At 52.6% G+C, this 14,288-nt stretch overlaps 7 protein-coding genes across 7 annotated transcripts; 4 read left to right on the top strand and 3 right to left on the bottom strand.

The window, feature by feature from the left end:
* Positions 1-1,816: 1,816 nt before the first annotated feature.
* Positions 1,817-2,796, bottom strand: LMH87_004362 (uncharacterized protein; the record flags this gene model as incomplete). Its single annotated transcript, XM_056195569.1, has 4 exons — positions 1,817-1,847; positions 1,903-2,356; positions 2,421-2,667; positions 2,725-2,796. The coding sequence occupies 4 exons, from the start codon at positions 2,794-2,796 to the stop codon at positions 1,817-1,819; spliced, it is 804 nt and encodes a 267-aa protein (XP_056049184.1).
* A 1,123-nt stretch (positions 2,797-3,919) lies between these two features.
* Positions 3,920-4,585, top strand: LMH87_004361 (uncharacterized protein; the record flags this gene model as incomplete). The annotated part of the gene is made up of 2 exons (XM_056195568.1): positions 3,920-4,076; positions 4,140-4,585. The coding sequence occupies 2 exons, from the start codon at positions 3,920-3,922 to the stop codon at positions 4,583-4,585; spliced, it is 603 nt and encodes a 200-aa protein (XP_056049183.1).
* Positions 4,586-5,284: 699 nt separating this feature from the next.
* Positions 5,285-8,031, top strand: LMH87_004360 (uncharacterized protein; the record flags this gene model as incomplete). The annotated part of the gene is made up of 5 exons (XM_056195567.1): positions 5,285-5,608; positions 5,665-7,105; positions 7,158-7,838; positions 7,940-7,950; positions 8,005-8,031. 5 exons carry the CDS (start codon positions 5,285-5,287, stop codon positions 8,029-8,031), a joined length of 2,484 nt encoding a protein of 827 aa, XP_056049182.1.
* A 74-nt stretch (positions 8,032-8,105) lies between these two features.
* On the top strand, positions 8,106-9,393 carry LMH87_004359 (uncharacterized protein; the record flags this gene model as incomplete). Its single annotated transcript, XM_056195566.1, has 4 exons — positions 8,106-8,160; positions 8,217-8,600; positions 8,649-9,032; positions 9,092-9,393. 4 exons carry the CDS (start codon positions 8,106-8,108, stop codon positions 9,391-9,393), a joined length of 1,125 nt encoding a protein of 374 aa, XP_056049181.1.
* Positions 9,394-9,512: 119 nt separating this feature from the next.
* LMH87_004358 (uncharacterized protein) lies at positions 9,513-10,409 on the bottom strand (the record flags this gene model as incomplete). Its single annotated transcript, XM_056195565.1, has 1 exon — positions 9,513-10,409. One exon carries the CDS (start codon positions 10,407-10,409, stop codon positions 9,513-9,515), a length of 897 nt encoding a protein of 298 aa, XP_056049180.1.
* An 896-nt stretch (positions 10,410-11,305) lies between these two features.
* On the bottom strand, positions 11,306-12,739 carry LMH87_004357 (uncharacterized protein; the record flags this gene model as incomplete). Its single annotated transcript, XM_056195563.1, has 3 exons — positions 11,306-12,065; positions 12,142-12,322; positions 12,502-12,739. 3 exons carry the CDS (start codon positions 12,737-12,739, stop codon positions 11,306-11,308), a joined length of 1,179 nt encoding a protein of 392 aa, XP_056049179.1.
* A 727-nt stretch (positions 12,740-13,466) lies between these two features.
* On the top strand, positions 13,467-13,931 carry LMH87_004356 (uncharacterized protein; the record flags this gene model as incomplete). Its single annotated transcript, XM_056195562.1, has 4 exons — positions 13,467-13,543; positions 13,616-13,653; positions 13,698-13,731; positions 13,793-13,931. 4 exons carry the CDS (start codon positions 13,467-13,469, stop codon positions 13,929-13,931), a joined length of 288 nt encoding a protein of 95 aa, XP_056049178.1.
* Positions 13,932-14,288: the final 357 nt, after the last annotated feature.

Here is a 14,288-nt window from a genome sequence, read left to right as displayed (position 1 = left end):
CCGCATGCTCCAATATTAAGGTATTACTCCCGTGAGGGTGGTGTGTTGAGTATTGGTATAAGAGAGTGCGCCTTTAAGTGATTAATCGCGATCTTTAAGAATTAAGTCGATTTAGGTTGAGTTGCTTTGCGTAGGTCGATTTCGGGTCTCGTAGGTTGTGGCGGGGGCCTTAACAGTGAGTCGTTATTATAGGTCGAAGGAGAATGCCCGAGAGGGCAATTCCTGCCCGTAGAAGCAGGGCTTTACAATCAGTTAATTGCAGTATTTCAAAAATGTATTATGTCGGGGGGAAAAAGGTTGAATTCTCACTGCCTGGTACAGGGTATCAGGCTTTTATAGTTATAATACAAGGGTGCTGTGGCGCGCACGCATCGAGCGCGGTATCCGGCATCACACTATAACTAATCTAAAATAGAAAATACTATTTTAGATATAATAAAAGTAAAGGGAAAAGATCTAATTTAGGTGTAGTAACTTATAGGCGACTAACCCCCCTAATACTCGCTAATTAATTAGTTAGCTTACCTAGTGTCAGGGTCGGCGGGCAGCGGGTAGGACGGGAAGCACACAGGCGCGTTGAATTAGATCTATTGCTACGGATAGGCACTCCTCAGGTAGGGCAGGCTCTATGTACAAGACGTAGCTCGAAGAGCTACAAACAGAATCCCACAGGGTTCTGGCTAAATAAAGGAACGCGTGCGTCCGCGCGTGCGCACGTGATGACTGGTACAGGGTAAGACGCTCGACTTGGTCCAGCTGTGACACCTAGGGGGCGGCACTAATAACGCCCTTCACTATAAAGCTCACACCACCCGTGTTGGTTGGAGTGCCTTGAAGACCGGAGACACATAAGAGATTAGTACCACACTTTAGGAAATTAGACGTGAATAGGGCACGTCGACCAGCTATAAACACTAATATGGATAGGTTGACCTTATTGTTATTAAGTATAGTAACTCTATTAACTATTATACTAGCCTTAACCTAATAAGTCTTAATGTTTTAGACACTTTTAAAATAACTAAGATAATCGCTATTTATAAGGTTGATAGATAGGAAGTGGACTCTTACCTGCGGATCTTAGAATCTCAAAACGGGCTGAGGTAGTGTACTATAAGATACTAAGATAATAATCGCCGACTACTAACATAAAAACCTACAATAATCTGCCTAAGAAAGCTCGTAATTACTTAGAGTATATCGAGAAGTTTGTAGGAGTTTACAGAAAGTATATTAGCACCGGTCCTAACTGTGAGGCTATGATCTAGCGGGCCTGATTGCACCAGATGGGGGCGTATACAAGCCCTTAGTTCGGATCGTGCTCAAGGGGCGTAGGGTACCCAAGCCACTCCATGACTCCAAGAAAAGTGTTTACCAGGTAATATGGAGAAAAAAGTTAGGTTTTAGACCTAGGAATGTACCTACCAGGAAGAAGCAGCCACCACCAGCTGTCTATACCACCAAAATCGAGACATAAAGCACCAGAGCTTTTCCGGCGCTCGGCAAAGATTTAATTTCTTAGCGCAAAAGGATTCCCTACTATGGGTGTGAACTTTTCGCGTCGCACTTCTCTATTCTTCAATTGGGAAATGGATCGTCACGACCCGAAGACACCCTACACCTTATGCTCCGTTACGGTGCGCACTGCCCGGCTGCGCTCTTTGCTTTCCACAACATTGTTTGACTGCTGCTGGAGAGCCAAGTCGTGAGCCTTTTACCAGCAAACTAGTTATATTATTCTTGGCTGCTCCTCCAACTTCTGACGGGATCTCGTCTCGCCTGGGTCCTGCAATTGCACGTGGTTGTGGATGTGTTGTTAAATGCTCTTCGCCTTCCCTGACAGCGTACTGATATTCCAAATGCGTAAGCATGGGAAGGATTGACGCCTTAGCTCACACCTACGCCTGCGCATACAGCTCCCTCCTCTGTCCGGTGGCATCGCAGCTCGCAAACTTCCACCAGCTTCGGTGCCACTGGCCCGCGATGTTGACCATGGCCCACCGCACCGGCGCGGGCATCGGCGGCCAGTCGCGCCACCGCCCGTCTTCGTGCGCCCGGTCCATGTTGAGCAGGAAGAAGACGAGCACGTCGGCCACGCCAGGCTCCATGAGCGACTTTTGGCCCCATTTCTCGAACCAGGCCACGGCAGCGCGCTCCTCGGCCGAGCCGGCCGCCGGACTCCCCGGGTGCGCTGCAAGGCTGGCGATGCGCGCGACCTCATCGTTGAAGTGGCTCTCCAGCGGCCCGTGCAAGGCGTCGAGGATGGCGAGGAGTCGTTGCGCGGAAAGGGCAAGAGGCGTCGCGGTGACGCTCGTGAGGTACGTTTCCATGTCCCGCAGAGGACCCAAGATGGCTTCTGTAAAGCAAATTTATGAGAATTTCATGCTGGAGAATGATGGCCTGGAGTGGTGCCTGCTTACCGTGTCCCTCGTGCATATCGGCAAACACCTTTTCCTGGAGGAGCTCTTCTGCCATGACAAACATGCCCGTCTCTTCGTGCTCTGTGTGTGAGTGTAGGAATTTTACCCATGTCTGGCAGTAGCCGATAAAGGCGGCCTTGTCTTGGTCAACGACATTCGGCGCCTGCTGGTAAATGGAGTTGAAGCCCCGGAACAAAGCATTGTGAACATTGCACATGTGGCTCGCCCCCTCCGTCCACATGTCCGTCTACCGCCGGGTTAACGGGCCATTTTCTGGTCGATTTTTTTTTCTTTCAGAGCGTACTTTTTTTGTTTGATATGCTGGCGTCGGCAGCAGCTTCAGAGGCTCGTCCCGCCACGGCGCTGCGTTGGCCATGATTCATGCACAAGTGTCAAGGTGGACGGCGTTGGAAGAAAAAACCGATCAGCAGTCGACATGATCATCCAGTCTATATGCAGAAGAAGACGGCTACAATAACGTTAGCTTTGATTTCAAATCGAGCTTATTGGGGAGCTTATTCTATTCGGGGCGCAGCCAGTTGATGACAGCCAGCCCGCACCAGCCGCAACTTGTAAGCACTAACGTCGGCGACCCACATCCGGGCCATTCCCCCATTCGGGCCACACAACACCACCAGAAACCACCAAAACACACCATTTTTAAAACTAGATACTAAATCTACTATAAGGGCGAATAATATATAAAAATATAAAGTGTATGCTAAAGTAGCTTATTTGACTATAATAATACTTATTTCCTAATAACTTAATTTCTGTAAATAGGTATAAATAGATAAAGAAAGTGTTAAGACTTACTAAGAAATTATAAGTAATCCTGAATATTTTCTCCTTAATTTTTATACTTTAGTAGATTTTATTAAAAGTAGAAAATAATATATATTATTATAAATATAACATAATCTACCTATATTTCTATTTTTAGTAAATTTAAACTTATAATATTTAAGTTATTTAAAAAAAAAAAAAAAAGGAAAAGAGAGAGTAAAAAAAGAAGGTAAATCCTTTCTTTTAGTTAAAACTAATATTCTAGTTTTAATAATAAAGAAAAAATACTACCTTAAAATAGTTCTTTTTTATAGAGATTTATTTATAATTAATATTAGTTTATATATATTATATATAAGTAGATATTTAAAAAATAGGTTTAGTATGTCTTTAACTAGTAAAAAAAAGTATAAAACCAACTTGCAAACGTTCACAAAGCGTAATGAAAGTCTCGAGAAGAAGGTGTCAGAGCTTGAAGTGCAGCTGAGCAGGGCATACTCTCGGGCCATGTCTACCTGGGCTCAGGACGTGTCGCGCGATGTGCCGGACGATGTCATCAGGAACAATGTTGCCTCTTTTTTGAGGGCGATTTCTTTGCTTGGTGCGCCGACATGTGCACCTCGGAGGTTGATTGGTAGAAAGGTTACAAAGACGTACTATGCCGCTTCAATCTATTCAATCAAGGCAGTCGCTACCTCTCATCTCCCAGATATATGCAGTTTGATTGTTCTGCCACAGATGGTACCAGTACGCTGGTTCTTCTCCAGGCTGCTTTGGCCAATGCGCTTGTCAACGCGTTCTTGTCCAATCCATATTTTCTTGTTGAAGATGGTGTTGCTTTGCAAAAGATTGAGAGCCAGCTCGTCGAAGGTCAGTCCTATTTCCGCACCTTGCTTGAAGTCTGACGAGTTCTCTAACCACTTTCTTTTATAGAATCTTCCATCGAAACCGCAACAAACTGGAGAGCCAGTACTGTTCGAAGCTTGGAGAAATCTTTTTCGCTGGAGCCCAAGTTCATTGAAGCGCGCGCTGAGCAATTTGTTAAGACGTTCGGTTTCCTGCTGCAAGAGCTGGATCGCTCGGCGCTTGCTGACCTACTGGCGCTGTTCACAAGCTTTTCAGAGATTGCTTTGAAATTATGGCAAACACCCACACAAATCAACATTGTGGGCATGAGGGATATCTATGACTGGGGGTTTTCAACGAGCTGCCCTTACGTCGAATGCGAGGCCGTGGTGGCATCCGCACTCGGGTGCGCAACTCGAGGGCCGTCCTGTTGGCGTGCTGATGCGACCGTGCATCATGTCTTGCGCCATTCCGCAGCCCGGGAAGGAACTTCCTCCCGTGATTTGGTCGAAAGCCCTGGTTTGGGTGTCTAGGGAAAAGGCTCCTTCTAATATGGAGAACTAGACTGGTATCTTGACGTCGCGCAGAGGCCTCATAATTACTCATGCCTGTACGGCGCGGTCTGCATTGCGGTCCAGGGCAAAGAAACGGCATTAGATTAAACGGGCCCCGGAGAAGTCTGTCGTGCCGATACGACTCGGAGGATAGTATTATTTGCTTTTGATTCTGGTCCACGAAGATGAAAAACTAGATATTTGCTGAAGAAATCGCCGTTCTCGTTCTTTCATTGAAAAATTGGTACCATCTTACTCAGGTCGACGACACCAAAGTGGCTTTATGACAGTGCTCCTTCTATCACAATTCTGAAATCGTAGACAGAGTTTCTGCATCACGTAGGCTGCAGATGAAAAAACTGACTCAATTCTACATTAAACGCCAATTTTAATCGCACTTCTTTCGTACTTCCTCTTTGGTGCTAGGAAAGATGAATCATTGTAGAGTTGACTCAACTCTCCACTCTGGCATCACAATCAGGCTCCCGCTAAAAGTATCCGGCGACGCCATAAAAGCGCCTCAACGGAATCATTCCTCTTCTTACAATAAAACATCATCTTTTGCTAGACTGACACTGATTACACACCGAGTTAATGGTGCGGCTCAGCAAATAGGACCCTGCTCCGTCTGAGCACTCCCAAGCAAAGAGCGACGCCAATTGATCCACTAGCACCACCATGGTCGCTCTACTCAAACGTCTTTTTGGCAAGTCGCCGTCTACGTCAGCCTACGCGCCAATTGACAACGACGATGCCGGTACATACTCCAAGGAAGCGACCAAGGTCTCCGCGTTCTTTTTCCTGTCACCGGCACAGCTCTGGGTCGACTCGCTCATCGCGCGCGTCAACAAGGCGGGCGAGATTGAGCAGTCCTGGCTCCCGCAATTCAAGCGCAATACCACGACACTCCGCGCGCTGTACGAGCCGCTCCAAGACGGCGTATGGCCGTTTCTACTGCAATTCGAAATTGGCGGCATGCTCCTCCTCGGCGCCCTTCTCGAGGTCCGTACCCATCCCTCCCTCTTCGCCGAATCTGCGTATGCTGATCTCGCCCACAGATTGCCAGCTTCACGGCGTCGCTCGGCGCGCCTCTGATCCTGCACCGCTTCCTGCAGACCCCAAACAGCATCCCCCTCGCATGGGCGCTCGTCGCGGCCACTTTCCTCGCCACCGTCTGCGGCCGCGCCAAGGACCAGGTGTGCCGCGTGCACGCCGCGTGGATCGAGTGCATGCTGCGCAGCGTCATCTTTACCAAGAGCCTGAAGCTCTCGCCCGCGGCGCGCGTCGCCCACCCGTCCGCCAAGATTATCAACGTCAACGCTGTAGACGTTGGCTTCCTGACCAACTATGTTTTAAAAATCCACGACGTCTGGAGCGCGCCGTTGCAGATTGTCGGGATTGGCGTTTTGACAGTGTCGGTCATGGGCTGGACGAGCTGCGCCGGCTTTGCGCTCGTGTTTGCCATTTTTGTTTCGCAGACGAGCTTGGGCAAACGCCTCGGCAAGTCAATTGGCGCATACATTGCGCATAATGACAGACGCATTGGCTTTTTGAGAGATATGCTTAACAATATTAAAAGCGTCAAGGCAAGTGCCATGGAGGGCGTCTTTCAGGACAAAATCACATCCGCGCGTAATGATGAGCTGGGCGTGCTGCGCTACTACCTGACAACCTCGTTTGCCATGTTCACTGCCATTAACCAGACGACTCCATACCTCGCAGCGTGCGCCGCGTTCTTGACCTTTGCGATGGCCGGTGAGACGCTGACAGCCGATGTCGTCTTTCCCTGTCTGGCATACTTTCAGCTTCTGTACCAACCCGTCACTCTCGCGTCACTTGCTCTGTCGCGCCAATTTTCCGTCAAGCCATCGCTCGGTCGTGTGCGAGATTTGCTCACAGCTTCCGAGTCTCGCATCAACACTGGTGACATCCGTGACGGCTCATCCGCCGCCATCGCTTTCGACTCGGCCATCTTTGAATGGCCCTGTGAGGGAGACAGCACCCCGACATCTCTTGTTGTCGGGAGCCTCAATATTCCCCGTGGTAAAATAACTGCTGTTATTGGCTCCAATGGGTCTGGAAAGACGTCTTTGCTCCAATCGATACTAGGCGAGATGATTTTGAGCAAAGGCTCATGTATCGTCAACGGCTCTGTGGCATACTGCTCGCAGGATCCGTGGATCGTTTCCGGAGATCTCAGCGATAATATTGTTTTTAACAGCACTAGAGGATTTGACCGCCAGCGTTACCAGAGTGTAGTTCGGGCCTGTGGACTGGACAAAGACTTTGCCAAGCTGCCTGGCGGTATCGAGCACGCCGCCGTTGGCGAGGCGGGCACAAACCTCAGCGGTGGACAGCGCGCTCGTGTCTCTGTCGCGCGTGCTCTGTACTCTGACGCTGGAATTTTGCTTCTCGACGATCCTCTGTCGGCTCTGGATGCGCACGTGCGCAGTGATCTTTTTGGAGCTATTCACACATCTGGCAAGACTGTTGTGTTAGGTAAGAAATGGCCCTCTGCTGCAAAGTGAATTCAACCCACTGACAATCGCAGTCACTCTTCACACATCCTTCGTTTCTCAGGTCGACAATGTCGTCGTCGTCGACAACAACAAGACACGCTGGTCCGGCCTCAAATCCGAATTTCTTCTGCAGGACTGGGTTTCTGACTATGTTCGCCACGAAAATGACAAAGAACAATCTGACAGCGCTTCTGCCGGGAAATTAGTTACCTCCCAGCCCAGCACCAATGAAGAATCTACTGCCAACACCGACAGCCCCCTCGACTGCTTCTGGCAAGAAGAGGAACGCGCCCGCGGCGCCGTCCACTTTTCCGTCTTGAGCTTCTACATTCGTGAATCCGGCGGCACCGCGCACGCCGTCGCCATCGCGCTCATGACCTGCCTTCTTACCACTGCCAAAGTCATTTCGCAATACTGGTTCGTTTGGTGGATCGCCGACTGGTTTAGCCTCGCGCAGAGCCAGTACATGGGTATCTTTCTGGGGCTCACGCTGTTTCAGGGCGTTGTCACGGCGGCGGTGGGCATCACGCTCGTTGGTAGCAGTTTAAGAGCCGCTAGACGCGTGCACGAACGGATCTTGGGCAACTTGGTGGGTGCGCCGCTGTGGTTCTTTCAGCAGAACCCGACGGGACGAATTCTGAACCGCATGTCGAGAGACTTGGACTCGATGGACAGCAGGCTGATGAATGCCATTGATGGACTCCTGGCTGCGGGTACCACGATGCTGGCTTCGGTCGCCATCGTTGCCTCCTCTGGTGTCTATCTCTTTGGCGCTGTGGTGCCTTTTTTGCTCATAGTTGGCTGGTGCCTCCAGCGTTTCCGAGTGTAGGTCTCAATGCCCTTCCACCATATCAACTCAGACCACTGACGTTTCTGTAGCACCGCCCGGGAGGTGCAAAGACTTGACTCCGTCCTCCAGTCCCCCGCTCTCTCCATTGTCAGCGAGTCTCTCCGCGCGCCCTCATCTATCCGCGCCTACGATGCCATCCCCTTCCTCGTCCGCCGCCACGGTCACGCTCTCGACCTTCTCGCCTCGTCCAAGATCTGCCGCTCCTCGCTTGATACCTGGGTGACGTTTCGCGCCGAAATAGCCGCCGCGACGGTTCTGCTCGTCCTCGCGCAGCTCACCGTGCACGGCGTTATCCCCCACGTCAGCGCCAGTCTAGCCCTCGGCACCGCGACGACGCTTGCGCGCAACGTCTACCTACTCGCGTGGGCGGCTACGGATCTAGAGATCCAGCTGAACTCGGTGGAGCGCCTGCAGATTTACCACGAAGGTATCCCGCGGGAAGACCAAAAGGGCCCTTGGGTGGACGAGCAAGAGCGCGAAAATGAGTTGGAGAACTGGCCGGAGAATAACACCATTGACATTAAAAATGCATATCTCAAGTACAAGACGCGCAAGACGCCGGCCCTTGACAACGTCACCCTCGACGTTGGTCAAGGGCAAAAGGTTGGCCTTGTCGGTCGAACTGGTACGAAGTGTATTCTCCTTTTTTTCACATTTTCTGACTTTCTTTCAGGCTCCGGAAAGTCTTCCTTGCTCTCAGCCATCGCTCGCCTCGTCGACATCAACGACGGCAGTATAACAATAGGCAACATCAACACGGCCAAGATCCCGCCTCGCCGCCTCCGCAGGGATGTCATCACGCTCCCGCAGGAGAGTCTCATCTTCAAGGGTACGCTGCGGGAGAACCTGGACCCGTACAGTTGCCGCACAGACGGCGAGATATGGGATGCGCTCGAAGCGACCCGAATGAGCAGCGTATTGCGCGCCAAGTACGGCACCGAGGCCCTTGCCCAGAACATATCGTCCGACGGTGCCGACTTGTCTGCCGGTCAGCGGCAGCTTATCTGCGCTGCGCGAGTCCTTCTCGAGCGTCCCTCTGTTCTCCTGGTCGATGAAGGTCCGCCGATCCCATTCCTTTACCTTTTTTGTTTTCCAAAGCTAACCAGAATTTTCCAGCTTCCGCCAATGTCGACTTTACATCCGACGATGCCCTGCAGCGCGCCTGGCAGGCGCTGCCTGCCTCTACCACCATGATCACGATTGCGCACCGCGCCAGCTCCCTGGCATGGATGGACCGCGTGCTGGTCATGGACGGCGGGAAGCTCGTCGAGGACGGGAAGCCCCGCGATCTGCTCGCCGGCCCCGACGGGTCTTCATACTACCGAGCCGCCATTGAAAAGGACGGATCCAAGGCCGTCGAAGCGGCGCTGCAAGTTGCTGTGACGTGGGATGCCAAGAAGCAGGGCACCAGTACATGACAGAAAGAAATAGATGCATAGAACTTGGATAAAAATACTTTCAATCGCGCATTTACAGTCATTAAAATAGAAATCATATGGTCTGCTATGTTGTTCTGTACATTGTGAGTCGTGTTGGATCATGCAGCCGGCGTCCCGGCCCAGTGTCCCGTTTCCTTGATCCGCTTGACCGCGCGCTCCAGGTCCGCCATGTTCCTCTTATAGTGGCTCTGGCGTATACTCTGCGGCAGCAGCGGATACACCGTCGCCATTCCGTACATGACCGTATGAAAGAGGGCCCTGTTCGCCGCCGTCGGCTCCAGGTTGTACTCTTTCGCCAGCCGCGGGGGCAGCACGTTGGCCGTCACGAGCCGCGCGAGGGGCATCATGGCCGCGAGCTCAAAGGGCAGGTTCTCGGCGTAGAGCAGGTCCTGGCAGAGACTGCGCGCCTCGTCCGTAATCTCCAGCGTCGCCACGTTGTGGTCCCAGTACGCCCAGAATGCGTCGAGGCTCTCGGGCCACATCTCGGGCGGCATGCGCAGGCTCGTGCCGTAGACCGCCGCCTGGCGAAACAGCGCCTCTTGCTTCTCCAGCGACAGCTTCCCGAGGATGAGCTCGTGGACCACCACCAGCGAGACAAAGAGCGTGGCGGCCGTCCACTTGTGCAGCTCCGGGTCGTTGGCATCGTAGCCGGGGCCGTGCACCGGGGCGTGGTACCTGTGGATGACGGAGAAGATGGCCTCCTTGTCCTCGGGCGTGCCGTAGACGGCCGCGTTGATGAAGCGCAGCGTCGTCTGCAGGCGGTTGGCCACGCGGGTTTTAAAGTTGGAGCGCTTGTGGCTGCCGATGGCGAGACCGGGGTGCGCCCACTGGCAGAGAATGGCAAACTGCCCGCCGAGGACAAAGATGTCGTCGACGAGCAGCTCCCGCAGCAGCGTCGGCTCCTCGATGGTGTCGTAAATGTGCGGTCTCTTGTACTTTGTTGTTTCCGCCGCAGTCGGGGCGGCGCGGGCTCGCACAGTGCTGTTGATGGCCATGGTTGAAAGGGAAAAAAAAGTGCAGCCACCAAGACTCTAGCAACTAGTGCGTGGCAAGCGTAGGTATGTCGTGTAAAGCCCAACGCTCAGAATGTGGGGGAAAGGAGCCTGGAAATAAAAGTCTGGGGAAGTGGAAACCAAATTCTCATATAGTTTTTTACTAGTTTTGATCCGCAGCCACCTGACGGGTATAAACTGCAGACGCTGTGCTTTTCATTGTTCGCGGGGCGCGTGATTCGTTCGGTTATAGCAGAGGGGTTTTGCCGAAGAGTGCATCGCCAACGGCTTTCCGGGGTAATGCGCGGACCCGCCTTTCACGGCGCCGGGGTGGCATAATTGACCCCGGTGGCGCATGGCATGTGGTCCGGGTCGATATTGTGTCAGGTTTACATGCCAATTTTCCCCCTGCAAGCTGGCGGCGTGGGCGGGCGGCGCTGAACAGGTCATCGCATGAGTAAGAATATAGCTCCGTGGGCATATAGCCGACATGAAGGGCGGAGTTTGCCGAGACGAAATGACACCGCTTTGAATGTGCCAAAGTTTTGACTGTGTTTTTTTGTGGACGGCTTGGTAGCAACGGTGACGCACATGGCTCTTGTCTAATTTTTGAACAAAAGACAGCTTTCTTTGGCGGGCTTGATGGCGCCCGCAAGACACTTTCCTCCAGCTCTTCGAATCAATGTCAAATGCCAGGCTCCAACCTCCAGTACACAGATTGACAGAGCACGACATCTGATAATTTCAGCGCGGAGGTGTGTTTGCTCTTTGTAGTAATATCATCAGAACCGTGCAACTACACATGGGGAATATGTCATTCGAACAAATAATGTTTCATGTAAATACAAGCGTGCCTCCCGGGTGTTCCTTCTTCACGCCAAAAAAGCCGGCCCCTCCCATTAACCCAACTCTGCTCGGTTCCCGCCTGTACCAGTGGCTCTTGAATCCGAGAGCTCAACTGCCGGACCATGGTGCGGCCCCGAGGCTGTGTGGCTTGGGCTGGTAGAACCCATGGCGCCGGGCGAAGGCTGCTGTCCCCAGCCCGCATAGCCCGATTGGCGCGGGTCATATGGACTTTGCGAGGGCGGCGGGTAGGGTTGCGGAGAGCCGCCGCCCTGGTAGTGCTGATAGGCCATGTTTGGGTCGTACGCGGGGGATCCTCCCTGGGGATGGTGGTAGCCAAACGGCGAGCCCTGGCCCGGCGGAGGCGGGCTCTGCTGAGGATGGTGAAGCATGGGCTGGGCAGCGGCGGCTGCATTCGGGCTGTTGTCGACAGACTTCTTCTTGCGGCTGCGCATGAAGAAGAAGATGGCAGCTCCGATGATGGCAAGGGCGCCGACGCCACCGACAACACCACCGACAATGGCGCCCGTGTTGCTCTTCTTCTCACCGCCGATGCCGCTGTTCTTGTCTGCAGCGCTGCTGCTAGTGCTGCTTCCCGATGCAGATGTCGTCGTCGTTGTAGATGTGCTCGTGGACTGGGGGGTCGAAGAGCTCCTCGTTCTAGACGACGAGGTGCTGTCGGAAGTTGTTTTGAGAAAGGGGTTCGTCGTGTAGATGGTCTCACCCGTCAACGTCGTCGCACAACCCCAGACTCCAAGCGAGGTTGAAGATACTACAAGAGTATGGAGCACACAGTTGGGCGTAGAGCGATCATAGCTGAATGCGCATGTTAGCCAGTGCTGAGGATTCCCCGTCGTCTGGGCGTGGCAATTCTGGGTTGCGCAAAACTTACCAGCAGGCCATCTGAGGCTCCGTCTTGAGCTTTGCCGAGGAGCAGCTTCCGTTCAAGGCATCGGTGAATCCGTAGCAGCCTGTGAAAAAGGTGCTGCAGGTGGTGCCTTGCGCGCAGCAGGCTGCAAACTTGGACCCGTAGCCGCACGTCGCCGTCGTTGCAAAGCACCGTAGAGGGAAGCCTATCCATGTTAGATGATCTCTGGGGTACGGAATCGGGGCAGTGTGCGGCGGTTTGCTTCTCTCTCTTTTTTTTTTCTTTTCTTTTTTAGAAAAAAAAAACGAAGTCACCAAGAAAGATAAAGTGACCAGCGAAAGCAAAAGAGAAAAGGCAGGAACCAAAAGCATATTCTTCACGCACCATCCGAGTAAAATCCACAAGTGTCTGTGTTCCTGTCAAAGGCATCGGCGCGGCCAGCCAGACTACGCGGGTCTGGGAAGGGCGCGTCTGTAATTCTCGGGGAAACGCCGAGAAGATAATTCGAGGCAACGGCAGCATTCGTTTGCTCGACGTTATTTGGCGATTCGGGAACGTGCGATGCGGCGATGGGCTGGATTGCGACGAGCACTGAGCCCAACACAGCCCAGCACGACGGCATCCTGAGTGCTCGTGCTGGGTGAGACTTGGTGGTGTAAATCTTTGTCGATTGTGTAAGTGGCCAAATCGGCAGCCGCCAGTGAAGCTCGAAGTAACTGCCCACTCTGGACGCCTGGCAACGATCGCGCTTCTCTCCCTTCTGCTTTGGAACTCACAAGCAAAACAACGTTTTCGAAGAGGGAGAAGAAGAAACGCGGGTGAGGCTGATGGTGCGCGAAATGACCTCGAGGTCCTCTTTGTCTCGTCGACAGAGCCCCGACAGGCGGCAGCTTTCCCCGTTTAGGCCAAGCCAGCGGGTTGCGCTGAAGCACATTTACAAGCCTAAATTTACGTGTGGCCAATCAGGGCACGGGAGGCTTTTCAGCTCTACCCCAGTGTCAGCACCCGGTCGAAGCAAAGGCCTGCAGTGCGAAATGAGCAGACGCCAGTAAATACGCCTGACGAGTATTTTTTCTTTAGGAGCTGTGAGCTTTTCTAATTTCGGTGGGTGGAGCGGGCTTGTGAAGAGATTGTCGTGACACCAGTCAAGAACCCATCCAACAGACGATAATGGGGGGGTTCTATTAATAGAGATTCCCCGGCAATAAGCCCCCGTTGATAAATTGAATCGAGAATGATTCAAAGAGGCATGGAACATCATACTCGATGACTTGAACGGCGGCGCGCGTGTGCACCTTCGAAATCCCATTTTCTATCCCGAATTTGATGGCGGTGAGTGGGCAAAGAAAATGCGCAAAGCTGTGTCGCCTATCGACCTGTCTCTCGGGCGTTTGATACATCTGATAAAATACATTAAATATGCTTAGTGAGTAAAGATGACTCCAGACTTGCTCTGATAAGCAAATACCAATCCAAATTTGATCCGTTCCGATCCAAGTCGCAATCTCTCTCTTCCTTCCGACGTCTGCTTCTTGAGTCTGGGCTGGCTAGCTTGACCCTCTGCCCGCGTCCATTCAAAGAAATAAAAGTGTCCGAGATTGCTGACAGTACCAGGTGCAGTAGTCACGCTCGTTTTACCGGAACATGAATGCGAGAGAATCTAACATGACTTAAGATCCACGGTACCTCTCTGTGGGCAACTCAAAAATATTCTTCCGCGGCGTGCTCTGTTTAGCAGCATCAACACCATCCGCTTCATAAATTGCCAGCCCACCTGGTCCTTCACCTCGGCGTCCCCAAGCCTTCCCATCTAGCTTTTTGGAGTTCCTTCTCCGACGATAGGCCCAGAGTCCCAGTAGAAGGAGGGCAATGGCAAACACGCCAGCACCTGCGCCGATGCCTATCTTGGCACCGCTCGATAGCGCTGGAGGAGACTGGCTTGGCGCTGGCTCTGGTGTGGGAGGAACAGTAGTCTTATCCGTGCTGGTTCCGCTTGCGCTGGTTGTGGCGGTGGTGCCAACAGAGGCTGTAGAGGGAGATTCTAGAGGTTGGCTTGGAAACCTTGTATTTGTTGACTCTGATGTGGATGAGACGGTGGTTTCGCTTGCGCTGGCTCCGGCGGTGGTGCTAGAGGAGTTTGTGAAGGTCGACGACGCCTGCGACTCCCGAAT

The sequence above is a fragment of the Akanthomyces muscarius genome, chromosome 2, assembly GCF_028009165.1.
Source record: "Akanthomyces muscarius strain Ve6 chromosome 2, whole genome shotgun sequence".
In the NCBI taxonomy this organism is placed as follows: Eukaryota; Fungi; Ascomycota; class Sordariomycetes; order Hypocreales; family Cordycipitaceae; genus Akanthomyces; species Akanthomyces muscarius.
The sequence above is the reverse complement of the archived record's forward strand: the minus strand, read 5'-3'. Positions and strand labels throughout refer to the sequence as shown.